The sequence below is a fragment of the Orbicella franksi genome, chromosome 10 (assembly GCF_964199315.1).
Source record: "Orbicella franksi chromosome 10, jaOrbFran1.1, whole genome shotgun sequence".
In the NCBI taxonomy this organism is placed as follows: Eukaryota; Metazoa; Cnidaria; class Anthozoa; order Scleractinia; family Merulinidae; genus Orbicella; species Orbicella franksi.
Window position 1 is genome coordinate 13,427,082 of NC_138154.1, and position 20,712 is coordinate 13,447,793.

The following is a 20,712-nucleotide window of genomic DNA, read 5'->3' on the forward strand; positions in this document are numbered from 1 at the left end:
AATGCACTTATTTGCAAACATATTACTTACAATGAATAACAAAAGAACAAACAAAAGAACACGCACATGAACCGCCTAACCACTCACGAACAAACAAAAAATAGACGAAAGAACGAAACGAACGAACAAACGAAACCAACTAACCAGCCAAGTACGACTAACCAACCAACAAACAGAAGAATGAATTACTGTACCTTGAGAAATTCCTTGATTAAGAAGGAGTTGATTAAGCTGCAGTTGCTGTTGGAATAGTTGATCTTCGTGTTTTTTCAAGCGAGTTTGCGTTTCTTGTAGCTGGTTGATCAGTTTAGCTTTCTCCTCTTCGAGACCGCGCACGTTTTCCTTCAGTGATTCGATCTCCTTTGTTTTCTCCGCGAAGATTTCTTCATCGCTGGACAAATCTTCCTTGTACTGAAAAAGTGATAATAAGTAGACAGACAAATAATAATTATAACTTTGCAAACACGCAGTCAAGAGATTTAAGGTTCAATATCGCTCAAACTCGTCTAAAGAGAACAAAATTTATATTGACTGCATAATATTACGAACAATTCTGCTAGACTTTATTAAAAATAGCAGTTTAGGTTAATAAACGACTCAGGCTGTAAGGTCGTTTAGCTTACGTTTGTACAGCGAATGCAGATTTTCAACATTTTAGCTCAATTGTTCAAGATCACATTTTCCGCTACAACCTGATTTTTCCGTTAAGTATCTTCTTTTTTTACTTAAAAAAAATAACAAGAACAACAACAAATCATTACAAATACTTTGTTCAGTTCTTTTTTAAGGTGTTCCACCAGATCGGCTTGCTGCTGTCGAGCAGTGTTTGGGGTCCATATTGGTCTTGACTTCACCTGTTCTACGGCTTTGACCAACCGGTCAAACTGGTTAGCCTGGTTGTTTGACATCACGCCAGCCTTGTGTAAAGCTTTTAATTGGTTTAAGGCGTCGACGAGAAGCTGTTTGTATGTGTCACACGCGCCACGAGACCTGATGATGATAACAAAAATAAACACAGAAGGTAAGGAGGCTAACAAGAAAACGGGCGAGACCATATTCACTGAATAGTCTCTGTCCACACTACGCCGGAGAAATTTGAAAGCGAAACGATCACTGGTCATTTTGGATTTGTGTTTGAGGAAAACTCGGTCAGAGAAATCACATGATTATGGTGACCCCATCGTTTTCGAAAAGCTTCGTTTTCAAAATTGATACTTTCCGTCCACGCTAAAACGCAAAGCCGGCGTTTTCAAATTCCTTCGATTTAAAGAGCGTTCTCGAAAAGCTCCGTTTTCAGTTTTTAAATGCTTCCCGTCCACACTTAAACGCACAGCCGGCATTTTTTGGAGGAGCGTTTTCGAAAAGCTCCGTTTTCAAAATGCTTTCCATCCACACTGAAACGCAAAGCCGGCGTTTTCAATTTTTTTTTCTGGCTTAAAGAGCGTTTTCGAAAAGTTCCGTTTTCGGTCCGGATTAGTGTGGACGGTAGGCCTAACCGTGCAAATAAAGCTGCGTTTTCAAATTTCTCCGGGTAACGTGGATGGGGCGTTAGGTAATGGGCGTCCTCTAAACCTACGGAAAACTTTGTACGAGTTTGAAATTCAACCGAGGACAAAGAAAAACATCTGAGTCCCCGACGGGAGTAGAAGCCATGTCCTCGCGCCAGCAATCGCTCAGACAAACCACCCAAAGGACATAGAGAGATGTGGGAAGGCTGGAGTGTATGAAATCTGATTGGAGCAAACTCGCCTCTCCAACTCGTCCTCCAGAGACTTGATTCGCTCGGCATCTTCCACTGTCCCACCCGACCCTACAGACGAGCCACGTCGCCTTTGCAGTTCCTCACGGAGTGCCTGTGGATTCATACAAAACAAGTCCGTTATGCATGTGTGTACAATGTGAGGTCATCCCAGTTTCCGTAACATGAAGCGACTAGGAGTATTGGTAAGCTCCCCCACCCGGATGGGAAGCTAATGGTCATTTTCGTGTTCTCGGTATTGGACTGGAACTAGCTTGAAATGGAGGCTTGTGCGGGGAAATATCATTAAAAAGAGATTAATGTCATTTGCATTTGAAAAAACTCCCTGCATTAGCCTCGGTTACAAGCTAGTTCCAGCATACGACAATGATCTGTTCTTGCGGGTTAGTCATGACATGTTTAGACTTCCTTAACAGGCCACACAAATCTATTTACAGTACACCTAAGAAAACAGAGGCACTGTAAGAGTTGCGTCTTTTCCAAGAACACAACACACCGACCCTGGCCAGGGCTAGAAACTGGTACACTCGACCCGGTAGAACATGCTAAACAAAAGGTACCCGCTTCTCCCACAACTGAGAAGTCCAGATACAGCGTTAAATTTAAGTTAATTACCTGTATTTCATTCTGCATCTCAGCCAGTCTTGTGTTCTGCGGATCTCGATTCACTATTGGCTTATTCTGGATGTTTCTGGCCTGAAAAAAAAGAAAAAAAAAAAAGAGACAAAGCCACTATCAGCACTTTTGTTCAACAGGCCGTGAGAATCCTTCCCCTAGATAGATGACGTCCTCATTTATCCTCGCAGTATTTAGCACAGAAATGACGCAAATCGTAGCAAACTCGAGCTGTAAAAAACAAACAAACAAAACAACAAGAAATTACAAGCGTTAAGAGCGTTCGATTTCTTGTGATGGCTTCATAAAAGGGTATAAATATTTCACACGTTATTCCAGCATTTCTTTCAGCGATTGATGCAGTTCTTCGGGACATCTGGAATCATTGCTGCATGCATGTTCCCCAACGGCACTGTTTAGCGCCAACCATATTGAGCGAAATGAGGTGCCTAAAGCACTATTTTAAAACGAAAACTTCGGCTTTATTCCTTCTATTACTCTCAGAACACGCTAACAAATAGCAAATACAATGTGATCTAATGTAATCTTCCAAGGATTTCTATTTTTACTGGCAACATTTATGTTCTGTACTCACCCTTGTGGCGTACTTCAGAGAGTTTAAATTTTCAGCAAAGTCTGCGGCACAAGGACTCAGGCATGTTATCATCAGAGTCCTAGAATTACCGCCCAAAGAGTCTTTTAAAAGCCGTGTTACTTTACTGTCCCTGTAAGGCACGTGAATCACCTGAAATAAGTTATAACCACTTCAGTTAGAGTAAATCACACGTCTTCGTGGAGCAAAGTTTCGAAATAAGCAATAAGACTAATTTTTCACTGGCTGAGTGAAACGAAATATGTGAAAAGATGTTTTTTCTCACACACCGCTGGAGCCTGGGTATAGGTCACCTGACCTGTGGGGCGGGCAGTCGTTTCTGTTGCGTCCGCCATTGCCGACTTTCCCACCCACCCACCCATCCGAAGATTTTTTAAAAGTTTTCTTACAATACCAGTCTAATATACCAGCCTTAACTGTTTTCCATATTTCCATCTTTTAGAGTAACGCTATTTGTATTAACTTTGATTTTGCAATAAAGGTCAGAAGGCGGCGGTCAGCTTGATATGGCTACCAGTAGTGTGTGAGAAAACCATTTTGCCATGCACATTTAACGAATGCTAAAGTAACTCAAAGCTTACAAACTCGCGATACATCTGGTTAAAAAACACCTTTTTATGTTGCCGCCAACTATCAGCTGTTAGCGTAACCCACTCCGGCACCGACTGAAACCATAAGATCACAGCACCTACAGACCCTCCAGAAGTTTACACTACACCGGAGAGAAATGTCAGTGAAGTTCTCCATAACGAAACGCATAACTAACTTAATACCATACCAGCGCCGGCAAAACTAGTTCTATAATGTCCTTCAACGGTGAAAGGTATGAATGAATGAACGAATAGAAAGGAAAGATATACGCCCGGGGGAGGGGGGGTACTCCCAGAAAAAAATTGAGTGGGAGTGTGCAGCCCGCTTCCCAAACCCCTTACCCTATTTATGACCAAAATCTGCGATTTTCCCTACCCTATTTATGACCTGGCCAAAAATTTGATATCCTATTTATGACCACCGCAGCTGGCACAGTTGCCCTTAACATAGCTTATGAAGGGCTTTTGTTGATGGTCTTACCAATGATAACGAAAAAATAGCTTCTTCTAAAAAAACATACCCAATTCAAGACATGAGTGCCAAAACCATACCCTATTTATGACCAAAATGGCCAAAATCGATACTCTATTTATGACCAAAACGGCTGAAAAACCATACCTTTTGGGGCCGCACATACCTGTATAGCCCATATAAGGGAATACCCCCCACCAGGGATATACGCAACAGTGTAACGTCGCTGTCCGTTCAGATTTCATTTTTACCTTCTTTTTGGAGTCTGCAAGGGTACTAATGACATTACCCAGGGATAACAATCCACTGTTGATGAAGACAGACTCTTTAAACCTCTCTCCCACATTCCCTGTTCGATGTGCTCTCTCTGAACCAGCAAGATCAACAAAGTGAAATTTGGCGTACTTGTAGTCTGTAAAATCTAAACGATTAAACAAAAAGGAAAAGCAAATGTAAAACCATGCACAGTCCTAAACATTCGCTGGAATTACAAAAAATCTAGTCTAAACAAGTCAAACAGCTTTCACGAAGCACTGGTAAAAAAAAAAAAAGGTTGTGAGTAAAGAAACAAGGAGGTGGAATAAGGGCATCAAACAAGCTGTTCTATTTAAGCAATAGACTGTCACTCTTTCTATGGGACCGGCGCGATAAACCCACACGGGATTTTAGGAGAACACGAGAAAAGCTTGTAAATCACAAGCCGTTGGGCGGGTGATTTACAAGCTTTTCGAGTGTACAAAAGTGACTAAACCTGACCCAAGTCAGATGTAATGCTGGCTTTTTTCTCACCGTCAACTTGTTCTTCTTCAATCAAAGGCTTTTGCTCTGTTAATGATAAACAACATGGAATTACTTGTTAATTAACTCGATTAAGTTTGAAAAGACCTTAAAAACACATTTCAACACGGTATAACATGTAGATGTTGCAGTTAAAAAAATTGTTAGATTTTACCAACTAAGATCATTCATCTGATTCTAATAGCATATTTGGGAGCACTTGCCAACACACTCTTAAAATTAAAAAGTTTGGGTAAAAATAATTTAAAACTGTAGTGTGATTTGTATTTTTATTTGTCTCAGGGTTATGGCCCACAGTAACTCAGGAACTAGTTTGAAACCTGACATTTTGACAAAACGCCCTTCAAACTACGACATGTACCCATAGGGATGCAAACGTACAGAGAGTGAGATGCATTGACTGGGGTTGGTGGGGGGGGGGAGAGGATACTCTACAGAGTTCTATACGGGGAAGCTCCACCCCGAGATCCAGCCCCTTGCCGTTTTGCATACCATTTTGACAGAAAAGGTATCCCCTATGTATACCTTTAATTGAAGAAAGGGTAACCCTTTCACATACATGTACTTTCACAACTGGCCTGTATTATGAATAAATCGCCAAAAAGGAAATTTTCTTGTCATTTTCATGTACTGCCTAATAAATGAAATGATACAGCCGTAAAGTGCGTCTGTTCAAACTATTTTAATTAACAGCCCTTTAAAATGGCTAAACAACAGATTCCCCTTACCTTTTCATATACCTCAACTTGTGAAATCCCTACGATTTCATACAAAGGTCCCCTTTTCGGAGCCTTCCCATATTGGTTATTATAGGGAGTATCCCCACACCCACCCCCGACATGTAATATTCAAACTTCCCTGTGCCCCTCAAATTTCTCGGGGCTTCTACCTGATTGGTTAATTTAAGCTACGGGACAACCTGTGCGCCCAGCCGCAACGGTAGAGAGGATTGCGGGCGCAACAAAACACCCATGGCTGGAGACTGAACCTACATTGAAAGGGGAACTAATGAAGCATCTTAACCAAGTATTAATACAATGCACATGTACTGCTACAAGTGTTCATATTATACTCTCTTACCAATGTAAAGAGTGAATATTGTATGTGATCGGCTGGAGTGTTCATTCATGTTTGTTGTGCCAACCTGTCGTCCAGCCGATCCTGAGTCAAGACAGCTCATCACTTCATCTGCTGTGTGAACGGGCTGCTCAGTGGCACCTACAATTACTGTTTAAGGAGAAAAAATACTTCAGTGCATGCAAGGTTATGGCTATCAGTGTACCTAGCACTTTGACATTATCATCAACACCAGTTCTTGCCACACCTTAGTACCACTGGCTTTTAGCCAGATGGGAGTCCAGGCGTCCTGTGGATGGCCACTAATCAAAGAAAATCATTTTATTTTTCATATGTTGCATTATAAATTGTTTATTTGAGCAGGCCCCATAGAACATTTTGGACGGCCACTTTTCAAATCATGGCTAAAAGCCAGCTTGGTACGTGTAGGGCCTATTGGTTTCTGTAAGCCAGATATTAAGCCAGAAGAGGATAACCGCCCCTCTCCAGAATTGTTATAATTCCTCTTTTTGCCAGCTTGGTTGGCTTACTTCCAGGCCTGGACCAGCTACAGTATGTACATCATACTGTAGTGGCTCTGGGATCTATGTCTACTTTACTTTATCCTGTAAAGCACGGAACCCGCAATCTTCCACCATCTCTCAACTCTCATCAGTGACAATGCTGGAGGTTGTGTTTTTGGGAGGTGAGGTCCGGAACATAAATGTAGACATGCAATGGGTGCTAAGGGTCATACTAACTTGTAGAGCTCTGCATGCAAGTGTGTTGGTGCCAAAATTGGAGTAGAGAAGTGAATTAAGAGATCAAATACACTTTAAGGCAGCTATAGGCAGGCCACTTGAACCGCTGAAGAAAGACAGACTGACAGACAGGCACACACACACACATCATACCTGTATTTCCCTTATCATCTTCTCTCACGTAGATATCTTTGCTTGACGTGTCCACATCAAGCAAGTCTCTCAGCTCCTCCATGTAAATTTCAATATAGGACACCGTCACCACAAATGCTGTTTTATGCTTGTTTTCCTGGTAAATGGGAGCTTTGTGTCAGTCAAGAGAGGACTACATTCAAACATTTCCCTACATAAAATTCTTCAGATGTAAACACTTATTATACAAGTATTGTGCATTTCCATATCAGAGATTGAAGTAAGTAACATTTGGCAGTTTATTGATCATGTGCACTGTCTGGTCAAACATAATTTATTAATTATAATTTTTGCTCAAATATGAGCCTAATTTTTTGCCACTTCAAACAGAGGTTGTGTTCTTAAAAAATGTTACTTGGTAGAGAAGTAAATAAAATGCTTCGAAAACAATCGTTCAGAGTGGGCAATAGTACTAGTACAGCTGTAGATAATATTGCTTATGCTGTAAGCATGCTTAATGAAGCACAAGTGCAGTCATTTTGGAATGAAAAAATTATTTGACCTTCAACTTTTCACTTTATTTGTTTTCTCTCAAATTGTAAATTCAAAGCAAACTACATAGTACATACATGTACCTCCATAATCTGAAACAGCTGCTTAACAGCCCTGAGAATAATGCCGTACTCCTCCTTAATAAAGCACAAGTGTAGTCGTTTTGGAATGAAAAAATTATTTGAACCTTAACTTTTCAATTTATTTGCTTTCCCTCAAATTGTAAATTCAAAGCAAACTACATTACATACATTTACCTCCATAATCTGAAACAGCTGCTTAACAGCCCTGAGAATAATGCCGTACTCCTCCTCCAAAAGACCAGCACTGTTAGTTCCACCTATTGTGTAAGTCTTCCCCGAACTCTACAGTGATAATAACATTTTACAACAAAAACCATGTTACATTTTATACAACAATATCATTAGTTGTAGCTTGAGCAAGATACTTTTTTGGGACTTGTCAGTGACAAACAGATCAATTATTTGCCTAAGATAAGGGTCAGCCAAATTCTTGTAAACAGTGAGACAGTGTCAAATTCTGATGCAAAGTAATTGATAACCACATTCAATTTGGAAGCAGTTTCCAAAGTTATCACTCTGGTCAATCTAACATTAATGAAAGGCGTAGAAGAATGATGTCTCACGACCCACAAGCACAGACATATAGTTATGTTTAGTTATTATAATAATATGAAATGTTACTGAAAGGCACTGTAAGAATAATGCCTCAGGCCAGGCTGAAATCAGTGATTTAAATTCACATGTTTGTAATAAACAACACTCACTGTTTGACCATATGCAAAGACTGTGGCATTATATCCCTCCATACAGCTCTTAACAAGAGGCTCCACACACTTGTCATAAACATTTGCCTGTATAAAAGTAATCTACAGTAAATATCAATGCTTTCAACCGTACCACTGATGGTCGTTCATGAGCATGATAGTTTAACACGCATTTATACACTTAATATGTACCATGTACATTCAAGCATTTGATAACTTTTATTAATAGGTGAAACATTGGGATTTGTGGGCCAAAAAGTTTTAATTGACAAGCACTAATTGGTCAATTTCCCACCATTATTTTCATGGAAATAAAGTTTCTCCCAAAAGTTGTCCTTGGAGTAAATTATGGTTCTATACACTGTATGTTAATCATTAATTAGTCTAGCACTTTTGCAGAAATCAATTTTTAATGTGGCTAAATATCATTTAGGCAAGGTTAAACTCGAGCTAATGCAGCTTGCTAGTGTGCCCATCCAGCTAATATCATTTAGGCAAGTTAAATATGAGCTTATGCAGCCAGCGGTTTCCGCGTTTGGGAGTACGTGACCTGTGGGGCGGCCTTCAGGGGTTTTGCAGGGGTTTATGGTTCATTGCATAATATTGTTGTAGCGTATTCTGCTGATTGTTGCGGATCAGTTGCAGCGGCTTATGGCTTTGGCACCCCGCTAACCTTTAAGGCACCAGTTCCCAAGCTCATCTATTTGCGATGAGTTTAACATGCTTGAATATGCTTGGTTCATCTACAATGTAACTACATACAAGTAGTTTGTTAGCTGCTCTGAAGTTATTTTATATGACTGCAGCAGTCACCATTTTTCTATTGGAGGAGAGGGAAGGGGAGCGAAGGGGAGTGAAGGGGAGGGGTCGGGAGGGGAGGGGAGGGGAGGGGAGAGGGTTTTTAAGATAACCGTGAATAACACCTACACTACTTTTTTTTTCCAATAAACTGCAAAATTGCTTCTTTTTTGTTCATAAGCTGCAGTTATTATAATAATATTTGCAGCTGCTAGTGTCATTGATTGTAGATTTGCTTAACTTGAGAGAATTTTGGATCCATATTAATTATTATAATATCATGGAAGCCTGAAATTGTTCAGCAGCTAGCAATAATTCTTCATCAGGTAAGCACCAGAAGTCAGACCATGAGATTTTATAACAATGTCCAAGTTAATCATGATAGGTTTATGAGCTGATGGGTTTTAACACAAATCTGCAGCTTTAATGAAACTTTATGCTGTTTGGAACTGTTCATAAGTTACATTCCATTAAGGTTTCTAGTACAGTGGAACCCCGTTAATAGTCACCAATGGGCCATGAAAATTGGGCCATATTAACTGGGTGGTCGTATTAACTGGGTGGCCGTATTAATGGGTATAGTACATGTAGTACAAATTTCATGACTGGTCGTAATCAAGTGAAGTCTTCTCAGATATAATCACAGTTGCACTTCTGAACAACTCTTGTTTATTGAGCATCAGGAATACAGATCATTATATATATATATAATTTTAAAAATATTTGAAACTTCAATCAGGAAATGTATACAATATTAACAATGGAAATAGGAACATAACTGGATTGAGTGGCTGACTACGAACGGAGCAAAAATAACAAAGGATTATACAGGCTGGGATTTCAGAATGTGGCCATTGGCCATATTCATAGGGTGGTGAGCTTGAAGAGGGTTTCCTTATAAGAAAATGTATGGGCGTTTTGCCGGGACAAAAAGAGTCGCCGTAATAACGAGGTGACCCTGTTAACGAGGTACTAACATTCAGATAATTTTCTCACCTGAGTTGTTTTTGGAGGAAATACATAATCAAATGTGAAGCCTCTATCTTTACCCAAGATTAACTGAGGTTTATCTGGAATGAAGTGCACACACTGAGGAACATTATGAACCTTTTCCTGACCAACCAAGGGACGAACCTGTGGATAGAAACAGTTCTTAAGTACATTAGTGCAAAATTTTCCAGTCAATAGATTTTTTAAAATGATCTTTTTTACTGCAGTCAGATAATGCATTACTTGCGTCAGAAATGAAAAAAAAAAATGGGGGTCACAAACTTCATTTCAGAGATAAAGCATGTGGAAAAATTGGCACACGTAATTTAGCATGGTCTACAGGGGTTTATAGCTAAAAATATTGAAGGTGAGTCAACGGAGGCAAACGATCTTAGTCATAATTATTTTGTAGAAGTGGGTCTGTTGCTAAAATAATTCCAAATGTTATCAACGTTTTCACAAAACTTAACCCTTCAAAAGGCATTAATTTTGAAACTGTCACACAGATAAACGAAGAGCTAAACAGAACGGCCAGAATCCAATGGTGCATAATTTTGCAAAAAAATCAAACTTCTAGTCGATAGATTTTCTTCATTTTTTCGCTAAACGTAGAAAATCGGTACAGAAAATGATCCATCCAAAGAAAAATAGGGGTCGCCGAATGTCCAAGATCGTTAAATCCCAGCAAAGCTATTAGCAATGGCCATCTGCCCTATCATTGCTCATTTTATTACTTAGCGAGCACTCTCATACATGACGTGGCATGTGAATTTGTGTGTGCAGTAAGGATGCACAGAAGCAATAAGTGCGAACGTCCTTAAATCTTATCCACTCTGGGTTGTCACAAGTCAAAATCACTGTCTATTTCATCACCTTGGCTAGCTAGTCTTAATACCACATTGTAGGCTATTCTTTGGACTCTTCTTTGACTAACGATGGAAAACTCAGTCACCTGATTCAAACAACAAAGCTGCCTACATCAAAACTTTGTGACATCTCTGCCCCTTGCAAACTGCAAACTACATAGAATGTAATGTACATGTATGTATCTGCATGCTTGGGCATATGATGTGTAGATGTGTATTAGCTTACACATAGTTTGAATCAACAATTTAATCCTATTTAATAAAAGTGTTGTTTACAGAAACTGAGTTATTAAAACCTGCCAATCACAAATTTCTATAAGTGGCAGATGATCAACCTATGAGCAATCTTGTTTGGATAATTGATTAAGGCCTAATGATTAATGTACATACGGGGGGGGGGGGGGGTACTCCCCTCCCTTATATGGGCTATATAGGTATGTGCGGCTCCAAAGGGTAGGGGTTTTCAGCTGTTCAGGTCATAAATAGGGTGTGGATTTTGGCCATTGTGGTCTTAAATAGGGTATGGTTTTTGCACTCTAGTCTTGAACAAAGTACGTTTTTAAGAAGAAGCTACTTTTTCATCACTGTTGATAAGACCATCAAGAAGCAACAAGAAAAAGCCCTTCACAAATTATGTTTACAGCAATTTAACATTGGTTTGCACTAGGGAACTAATTATAAGGCAGAGTGTTGATTTAAGGGTCAGGGCATAAATAGAGTATTAAATTTGTGGTCAGGTCATAAATAGGGTAGGAAAAATCGTAGATTTTGGTCATAAATAGGGTAAGGGTTTTGGGAAGCGGGCCGCACACCCGCACCCAATTTTTCTGGGAGTACCCCCCCCCTCCCTGGGGGGACTTATTAAACGTACATGTATCATTCATTCCAGAAAATATCCATATGCCAAAGAGCCTGGGTGTCAGAAGTCATTTTTAAGGTGGCTCCCTATAGTATTATGATCACATGCGCACTGAGCATGAAAGCTCAAGTAACCTGTGCACGCTCAAAGGAAAACGTAAGTGTTTTTGATACTTTATGACATCAACATGTGCACAAGACACAAAACCGACAGTGAATTTTCTTGCGTTTCCTTTGGTGAATTTTTTTAAAAATTTGGCTCACTTGTAACTACACACAATTCCTATAAAATACTCTATTTCTGCTAAAATCTATCAGAGCTAATCCACTATATTTAGAAGAATGACAAATTACAGAATATTGGCAAAACCGTCTGAACAACCTTGACTTTTTACCAATTCAAAATTACAGGCACTATTATTTCCATGATGAGGCAAAGTATGAAAAAATTTCATCACAGGAAAGTATAAATATTAAGGAGTTTATGTCAAAATGAGGAATATATCTGCCTGTTATTTGATGAGATATTGCCATGGTAACAGCCTTAATCCAAAATTTGACAACCAAAAAATAAGCCTTATTTTATCAGTACCCATACCGGTAAATCTCTACAGGGAAAACTTTAAGAGATATTAACTAAGTCTCCTTCTCTAACTCGCGCTCTATAGGGAGGGTGTTCGTAAATACTCTAGAGAGCCACCTTAAAAGAAAGTAAACTAGAATATCTAGAGAACAAGGCTGCTTCAATCTAAATTTCTCATGTAAACATGTAGGACGATCCAGAGATGAAATCACGAGGAGCGACTGATTTAAGACACTTACATGAATCTAAGGCAATGAAGATGTTCTAGGTATACAGCTATAACAAATTAACAGTAAGTTTGTACAACCTTGGTCTGAATTGATAGCAATTCCACAGGAAAGTCTTCAGATTAGTACCGAGAAATTCACTTACCCTGACGGCAACTTTCACAGGAACCTCCCCCATTTTAACAACTTAAAGATATTTCAGCAATTTCCATTTCCAACGTGATGCTATCAAAAAAACTATCTCCATAGTAATTTGGCAGTCATTTCGCGGTCAATCTTTTGACAGCCATGTTTGTTTTCCTCGCTGGCTCAGGTGCTCAGCGGTAGTCTACATGGCATATATACGGATTATGGGTAACAAACAAGCATGGCGGATGTACAGACCAGATTGTTTTAGGGTTTACTGTGTTTTTCGTGGTCCATTTTCGTGTCAGGAAAGCATCCCAAATTGCAATTGATGCCCTAGCAAGTGTAGTGCTATTTAATCTGGTCAGTAAAAAAGGGACTGCACTGGGGAAAAGAGTTAAATTAATCTCGTCGGCATCCGTCCAACCAGGGATCTCGTCGGCTGGCCGGGGAACACGAGCGGAAAACCTCAATGTGGGAGGTCAGCCACGTGTAGCATTCTGCCTACCCAGAGGCAGCTAGCTGAAATCGCCGGTATGTCGATGGAAAATGACGGTAGGTATAAGGAAACCAGGAAAAAAGCGCGTTGCGTTACAGGCTTGAGTGACAGCGAGCGTTATGCGTTACGCTACAACTTACCATGAAACTGAAAGGCTTCCGGGGGAATTTGTTAATAATTTATCACGTGTAAGCAATTTCGCTTTCGAACTCGCCACATGTTCGCTTCGACGGGGGTTTGTGAAACTGCTAAGGAAGCAGTTCGGGAGGGTTTGCCATGGCTCTTCAAAGCCCTGAGAGTTTGCCGGTTGTGTTAGAATGTTTCTCTCGTCTGACGTTTGCTAAAAAGAGAAACTGTGAGTATATCCGTAACTTATACGGAAGTAAACTCGTTTTAGAGATTACTATAAACTGGCCCATTTCTAACGAGGGGATGACTTTCCAACCGTTCAAGGAGATGCAGCAAATAGTTGTGCATGTGTTTGATTGTTTTTCACTCTTTTCATTTGCTCATAAGTCCATTAAAAGTAAAACTGCAACATTATATGTTTGCCACCGCTTCTACGAACAAGATGTTAAATTAGTATATAACGAAGTCTACAGTTTTCTATATTGGCCACACATGCGAAAAGCTACATGTGTTTCACATAGGTTTGCAGTCTCAGAAATGACTTCTACAGAGATGAAGAAAATCTGGGCAAAGGGAAATTACTCCCAGGTGCCCTCTTAAAAATTTCAATTGGGAGCTACTGTATCTTTTCTCACAAATCAATCGTCGCAAAAGGGTTCTAAATTTTCTTTGGCACCGGGTTTAGAGTAATGTTTTGTCATTTGGGTCGATGACGTTTTTCTTCACAGGAAAATTTGTGTAGAATTGTTTTTGTCAACAAAATTTGAAATGAGATTTGGGAAGCCAAGCAAAATGTATATCTGTTCCATTTGCCAACAATTATGCTTCCGTAGGAGGACTGGACCAAATGTTACAAGGAGACTCGAATTCTTTTGTTTCATGCTTTAATTGGTTGAAATATAATACGTTATTTTCTGCAGTCATTTTGGAGTGTGATATGGTCATGTCTCTCTCATCTGTCAGTCAACATCTGATATCAAAAACAATGGATTATTTTTCAACTACACTTGTTTTATTCCAAAAAGGAGAAGTCACACTTGAAGCACTTTCTCAGATCCGAGCTTCTGTAAAACAACGTAGTTAGGATTGTTGCTACTTTTCTCTTGAGTGGCATGTTATTCTAATATTTTGCTTCAAAGTTCACCGGTACCCAGTTATACTCCATGGTAGGGAGACTCTGTGAGAGCAAAGAGCTCTCTCCTCGAACATCAGACTGGCCCTGGCCAACACTGGAACATGAGTGGTTAATTGAGATTCCACAACACTGATCATTGGGCCATTGCATCTCCCGTATTAATTTTGGTTTACATGTATTAAGAGTTGTGAACTTTTGTTTTTTTTTGATTGATGCAAGACCACCCTAAGAAATTTATAAAGTACTCATTATTCCTGATGGAAGACTTGCTCACAAGTCAAGCTGCAAAAGCAGAACTCAGAAAGTGCAAAATGTCTGCTATGCTCAAACCTTGGGTTCAAGGAGGTCAAAGTAGAGGAGCCCAAGCTCAACTTGTTACACTTGCAAGAAACTGCATCAAGTGATATCCTAAGGCTTATGGTGCAGATTTTTCTAGCTACCCTGTTTCAGCGGGAGATGTTAATTTATTGTTTAGTATTTAGGTTTTGTCGATTTTCACCAAGTAGAATGGTGGATGGAGGTCTTTTTTTAACTCTATGTGAACCAAACCGGCAGTGTTTAATTTGCTGTTGTGTGCAGGGTTTAGCACAACTAACAAGCCTTGTGTTATTTCAAGTGAACAGCAAGTGTTGCACTAGTCTAAAATCCCCACTGGTTAATGTTTGAAAAAATTATATTCCTCGATCGTCTGATTTACAAGTACCAAATCAGAACCTAGTGAATTGAATAAAGTAACCAAATTCTTTGAGCTGTTTACAACCACATTCTTTCACTTCTCCGACCAGATGTTGCCGAAGTTTGGCATTTGGGCTTCAAAAACTAAGGAATATTTGCCTTGTCCAATTTCTTTTACTTGGTTGTTCCTACAGTCTGCTTGTTTTTATTTACATTGTATTTTTATTTTTTTTTAATTTTTTTTCCTTATCTTTTCCCCCCACAATAATGAGAGAGGTTGGATGAAAACCAGGGTATGAAGCTAGTAAAAGGCAGACCTGGCTAACATACTGTAATTTATTTGTGCCTGCATGTTTACTTGTCTTGGTTGATTGATTGTAATTTAATTTGAAATTCATGCTTCCGATTGGCTAAATGGTACAGGAGGAAAATTCCTCCAGTATGTTTGGCACATTGCAGAAGATAAAACTGGACAGAGACCATGTCAACTTTAACAGACTTCAGAAAAGTCTAGCCTAATGGTTACACAGTACACTGTGTGGATGTTCAACTAAAAACTGAAAATAGCTGAAACAGGTACATTTCATTACACTAACAACCAGGCAAAAAGGAGACAAAAGCTGATAATTGGTGAATGGTCCAATCATGGCATTGCTGTTTTTATTTTTATTTCTGCTAACACGTAACTCTCCACCCAAACAGCCCATTTATAGAGCCCTGACACTGAGTTGTTTTAAGAGTTTTACTGTAAAATGGGTTCCGCACATGAGAAGAGATTGATCATTATGATAAGATTAGTAAGGATGCTATATGTAAATTAATCTAGGATATGGGTGGGAAAATGTTACCATCTTCCAAGTCTTGCCAAGGAATGTTGAATAATTATGTTTATTGATTAGATTACATGAAATTAAACCTAGTAGATTCTGTAATCTAATTAAACTAATTTAGTAAATGTTTGCAGACTTGATTTTCACCTTAGTTTTTTTGACAGAAACCCACAAAATTTGTGAAAATTAGGTCTTGAGAACATGGGTACATGCCATGTGGCATGAGCTGATGCAACTCACTGTCTATTAATGCATATCTCAGAGTGACAATAATTACTATTTTTGGCCCAAAAATGAAAAGATTACCGCAAAAAAGAAAATCTGTGTTTTTGTTTGAACAGAATTGAATGGCTAAGTTCTAATATTTTCCTGTTTCCCCCTCATTTTTTTCAGGTGCCTCAACAATGGAAGATGATGTTAAAGAATACAACAACGCAGGAAGGTCTGCTGAAACAAGGGAGGAAGACCAAAAACCATGCTCTGTTAAAATGCAATCTAGCCAAGAGGAGACCCAGTCAAGGCCACACTCAAGTACCCAAGATGACAGAATTATAATGCATTCACTGTTGAATGAAACTCTTGAAACCCAAATTCTTAACACTGTGAGAGATATGCCACACCCTTGCACATTGAGCGATATTTTCCATAATGTCACCAATACCAATGAAAAAAGTGTAATTGAGTGTATCAACGAACTCGAGCGGGCAAGAAAGATCACCAGAATTCTTGACATGCCTCCAATGTGGGGAATTGCCAACGCAACTGGAGAACTTCAGGATAAAGTTGCTGGCGGGGAGACTGAGCAGACTCTGGTAGCAGACTATGAATCAGATAAAGATGAAGAGGAATCACAAGAAGAGTTCACTGATGGAAATGAGAGTTTGCTTCGCCAAGATAAAGACAAACGTCCAGATGAGAGAATAGATGAAGTTGATGGACATAGAAAGCAAGATCTAGCAGTACCAAACACAGAAAGCACCAAGTCATCAGAAGAACCCTTGACGCTAGCAAATCAGGCAATGTCACCCAGTGATCCTGGCGGTTGTGAACACACCTCTGGTCCATCAAGCTTGCCTAATTTGGCTGGTGAGGAGCCTGGCTCTATAGGCTCGCATAGACCGCCTGCATCTTCTGTTCGTCAGATTAAATCCCTTCCATCTACTACTCATGGCAGGCTGGTCCAACCTAATCCAGCTTCACATGCACCACCTCCAATCCCTGGGGGATCTGTACGATCATCAGGAGGCCCACCTCCACCTCCCTCAGCTCACCTGTTCAGCGCCTTGATGTCCCAGTGCACTAGAAAACCTTCCCCTGTGGTCATGTCAGCGAGGCCTACCTTCTCACCTTCTTTCAGTTTAAACCAGCAGTCTCCAAGGATTGCATCACCTCGTCCACTGATGCAGTCATTTGGTCCTCGACCGACCCGACCTCAGATGTCAGCTCCAAGATTGACCTCAGCTTCCTTGATAGATCGTGAAACATTAGATTGCGATCCAACCAAGATGATGCCACCATTGCTTGGTTCTGTTCGCCAAAATGATGTTCGACAAAACCAGATTTCTAAAGCGGGGAATCCTAAAGAAATACCTGCAGCACCTTCAAAGAAGGATGAAGCCGCATTTGTCTCCAGCCAGTCAAGCAGGGCAAACTTTGAAGGACACATGCAACTACAAACGAATCATTCTCGTCATAATACATATGGACCAACTCCAGCAGATACAACCCAATTGCCACAGGCAAGAGCTCCTTTCGTTGGTCAAGGTTCATCTGGCAATTCCTCCAAGCCGGGAAATTCCAGGCTTCCACCCCCTCCTTCCGCACATCTTTTCCAAAACCTGGTTAATCGAGGTCCCCAAGCAGTGCCCACTTCCAGCAAGAGTCCTATGGCCGTTATACCTCAAAGAGCTTCAAGACTGAGTGATCTTGAAACAAAAGTACTGGACTTTATGAAGCGGGAAAGGAAATCGTGTGAAACACTACGTCTGGCCCAACAGTTTGGTTTCCATAGAAAGAAGGACATCAATCCAACTCTCTACAAACTGCAGACATTAGGCTTGATTTACAAAATGCACGATCATCCTCCGACCTGGAAAGTGCGACAAGAAGTAAGCTCGCTGACTTTTCAAGGTTCAAAAGCAGCTGAATCTGGTTGTAGTGAATCTGCTCAGAAGAGACATCACCCTGATGCCGATGAACAAGGACAAATACACCTAGGCGTGAAGAGGCATGCTGAACAGAGACAGTCTTCCACATCGCCTCCTAGAGCAGAGTCGAGTTTCTTTGAACCACCACGGCCTGCTCCTGCGAGCTACATGTCCAGCCCACAGTTACCACCTGCAGCCCTAACTATTTCCCCCATGTCCAGCAACAACCTTCCAGATGTACTCTCCAGTGTTGCTTATGCCGCCATCAACAAGAATCCCGTCAGTGCTCTCAACGAGTATGTGCAGAAAAACAAGATGGAGCTGACATTTCAGACCGTCAGCCAAGGCCGTGCCTTCGCGATTGCCGCTAAGATCAATGGAAAGCTATTCCCTGCAGCAGAAGCACGAAACATGAAAGATGCCAGACGCGAGGCAGCGGATGTCGCACTGAGGACATTGCTTGGCGGGAGTGCAAATTTGGGTGCTGAGGAGGGGTCGCCCTTGAACATTACTGACCCCCCTGCAAGCGTTTTGAGCAAAGTCCGCACACACTTCGATCTCATAGCTGCACTTTCACATCACACATTTCTGCAAATCGCGGCGTCAATTTCCGATAAGTTCGCTGGGAGGAAGGTCGTGGCGTGTATCATCATGAAAACAGGCGCTGACCACTCTGGTCGAGTGGTTGCTGTGGGGACTGGTAACCGATGCGTGACAGGTGAGCGTTTGAGCATGGAAGGAAAGGCAGTAAATGACTCTCACGCCGAAATAGTGGCTCGGAGATCTCTTTTGAGATTCTTCTACGGACAACTAAGCAGTTATTACGATGGGAAAGAATCCATTTTCGCACTGAGCAAAGGCTCTCGGAGGCTCGTTGTCCGTGAGGATGTGTCATTTCATCTGTACATCAGTACAGCTCCTTGCGGAGATGGTGCTTTGTTTACGCCCCGTGAGGAACCCAACACGGACATGTCAGAGCAGTCAACAGAGCACAATCCTACATTCACTACCAAGCAACAGGGCATCTTACGAACAAAGATTGAAGATGGTGAGGGCACTATTCCAATTGACCCCTCCGACAGAATTCAAACATGGGACGGGCTCTTACGTGGAAACAGATTGCGCACCATGTCGTGCAGTGATAAAATATGCCGCTGGAATGCCCTTGGACTTCAAGGCGCTCTCCTGAGTCACTTTATTGATCCCGTTTACTTGGCATCGCTCACTCTGGGCTACTTGTATGATCACGGTCATCTTTCACGTGCAGTTTGCTGTCGCCTTCAGCACAACAATAACCTCGACACCCAGCTGCCAGCCCCATATCACGTGAACCACCCGTGGCTTGGTCGTGTTACGGCATACGAGCCTCCACGCGAGACAGAAAAGACCAACAACCTCAGCGTCAATTGGTCCATTGGAGACACGTGCACTGAAGTGACTGATGGGCGTACGGGAGCGTGTATGACGCGAACACAGAACAGTCCCACGCCCTCGCGTATCTGCAAGGCCGCGCTTTATGCGTCGTTCAAGGAGATTGGTGCCAAAGCTGGCCGTCCAGAACTCGTGGATGTTGAAACTTACCGCGACGCTAAGAAGATGGCCACCGATTTCCAAGAAGCCAAACAGAAACTGTACGATCATTTTAGATCCTCGAGGTACGGTCCGTGGGTTAGTAAACCGATGGAACAGGAAATGTTCTAACTGATTAAAAAAATGTCCTCTCACAAAACATTTTCTCGATGAGAAGTACAGAACGCCAATAATGTCGGCAACCAATTTGTTTTTAAGTGATAAAAACCTTACCCGAGCACACAGATAATCGAGTTCGTCAGAGAACTGACTGGGATTTAATTTATCGTGAAAACACTACTCTATAAACAATACTACGTTTGCTCAAGTTAATAAGCTGTAAAACCAGCTGTACAGTGTATATTTCCGTTTATCATAACCAAGAGTAGTACAGCACAAGTTTCAGACGTTTTAAAGTTGCAATAAGAATTTTTTTTGTACGTGTTAAAATGGTACTTTCTTTCGTTCGCGTTTAGCTCCAAAATACGCGGAACTTGGTCAGTTCACGTTTTTGTTTTGTACTTCCTGGAGGACGTGAATATCAATATATTCGATTTGTAACTGAACGCCGTCTTTGACATCTTTAAATGTTTTCCCGAGGATAGAACAAAAGCGCGTAAGCTCCCCATTTAAAACATGGTTAGTTTCGCGCACGCATGGTGTCAACTAAAGGATGGTTTTCGCATACGCAGTCGCAGTAAGGTGCTGCTAGATAGCGCTTTTTGTTAGAGGGAAATTTTCATAACAAAAGGCTCTATCACCATGTTATGTCGGCTTGTGCTCATGCGCTGGTGATAATCAGCCTAAACTGGCGTTTTGCTGTTGAGATTTGTTGTGTTTGTGGCTTCGTGGGATGCCTGCAGATATTTAAAAAAAGTTTATTTTATATGTAAAGGTTGAAAGAAGAATTACATGAAAATACAAGACTATATAAATAAGATTCCAGTGCTACTCTATACTAATTTTAGACTGATATTCACATTAAATAGAAAGGTTTTAGTAAAAAAAGGCACTATTTACGAATTTTAAAGAGGATAAGTGCTCTTCACTCGTCGCGAATGGAAGAACGTTAATATTTTCCGGAATTTTCCAGTAAAGTGGACAACTTGACGAGCTATATCCAAATTTTCGAAGATTTCTACCGG

The 20,712-nt window shown here is 40.8% G+C and overlaps 3 protein-coding genes across 4 annotated transcripts in view; 1 reads left to right on the top strand and 2 right to left on the bottom strand.

The window, feature by feature from the left end:
- The window catches only part of LOC145500637 (kinesin-like protein KIF27), a 26,015-nt gene extending 18,525 nt beyond the window's left edge, over positions 1–7,490 (bottom strand). The window contains exons 1-10 of the mRNA XM_081480153.1: positions 7,432–7,490; positions 6,818–6,953; positions 5,928–6,074; positions 4,839–4,874; positions 4,301–4,470; positions 2,970–3,119; positions 2,375–2,455; positions 1,750–1,853; positions 768–990; positions 195–411 (exon numbers count right to left, since the gene is read on the bottom strand). Coding sequence (XP_081336279.1) covers positions 195–411; positions 768–990; positions 1,750–1,853; positions 2,375–2,455; positions 2,970–3,119; positions 4,301–4,470; positions 4,839–4,874; positions 5,928–6,074; positions 6,818–6,953; positions 7,432–7,437 — 1,270 coding nt within the window. The 5' untranslated portion in view covers positions 7,438–7,490. The remainder of the gene's footprint in view (positions 1–194; positions 412–767; positions 991–1,749; positions 1,854–2,374; positions 2,456–2,969; positions 3,120–4,300; positions 4,471–4,838; positions 4,875–5,927; positions 6,075–6,817; positions 6,954–7,431) is intronic.
- Positions 7,486–12,684, bottom strand: LOC145500644 (kinesin-like protein KIF27). The gene is made up of 4 exons (XM_081480163.1): positions 12,603–12,684; positions 9,930–10,067; positions 8,136–8,222; positions 7,486–7,713 (listed from the first exon to the last, which is right to left on the bottom strand). Exons 1-4 carry the CDS (start codon positions 12,633–12,635, stop codon positions 7,564–7,566), a joined length of 408 nt encoding a protein of 135 aa, XP_081336289.1. The 5' UTR covers positions 12,636–12,684; the 3' UTR covers positions 7,486–7,563.
- A 371-nt stretch (positions 12,685–13,055) lies between these two features.
- LOC145500638 (uncharacterized) lies at positions 13,056–20,691 on the top strand. 2 transcript variants are annotated; one of them, XM_081480155.1, is made up of 2 exons: positions 13,056–13,138; positions 16,245–20,691. In XM_081480155.1, the coding sequence occupies exons 1-2, from the start codon at positions 13,120–13,122 to the stop codon at positions 19,697–19,699; spliced, it is 3,474 nt and encodes a 1,157-aa protein (XP_081336281.1). In that variant the 5' UTR covers positions 13,056–13,119; the 3' UTR covers positions 19,700–20,691. The 2 variants fall into 2 exon arrangements, with proteins under 2 accessions (XP_081336281.1, XP_081336280.1); XM_081480154.1 differs by lacking the exon at positions 13,056–13,138 and adding an exon at positions 13,350–13,437.
- Positions 20,692–20,712: the final 21 nt, after the last annotated feature.

Coding starts and splice junctions, on each gene's coding strand:
- LOC145500644 (XM_081480163.1), bottom strand. CDS start 12,635: ATGGGGGAGGTTCCTGTGAAAGTTGCCGTCAGG. Junction 10,068..12,602: donor CTGTGAAAGTTGCCGTCAGG/GTAAGTGAATTT, acceptor TTCTATCCACAG/GTTCGTCCCTTGGTTGGTCA. Junction 7,714..8,135: donor TCTTTGCATATGGTCAAACA/GTGAGTGTTGTT, acceptor TTATCACTGTAG/AGTTCGGGGAAGACTTACAC.
- LOC145500638 (XM_081480154.1), top strand. CDS start 13,359: ATGGCTCTTCAAAGCCCTGAGAGTTTGCCGGTTGTGTTAGAATGTTTC. Junction 13,438..16,244: donor GTTTGCTAAAAAGAGAAACT/GTGAGTATATCC, acceptor CATTTTTTTCAG/GTGCCTCAACAATGGAAGAT.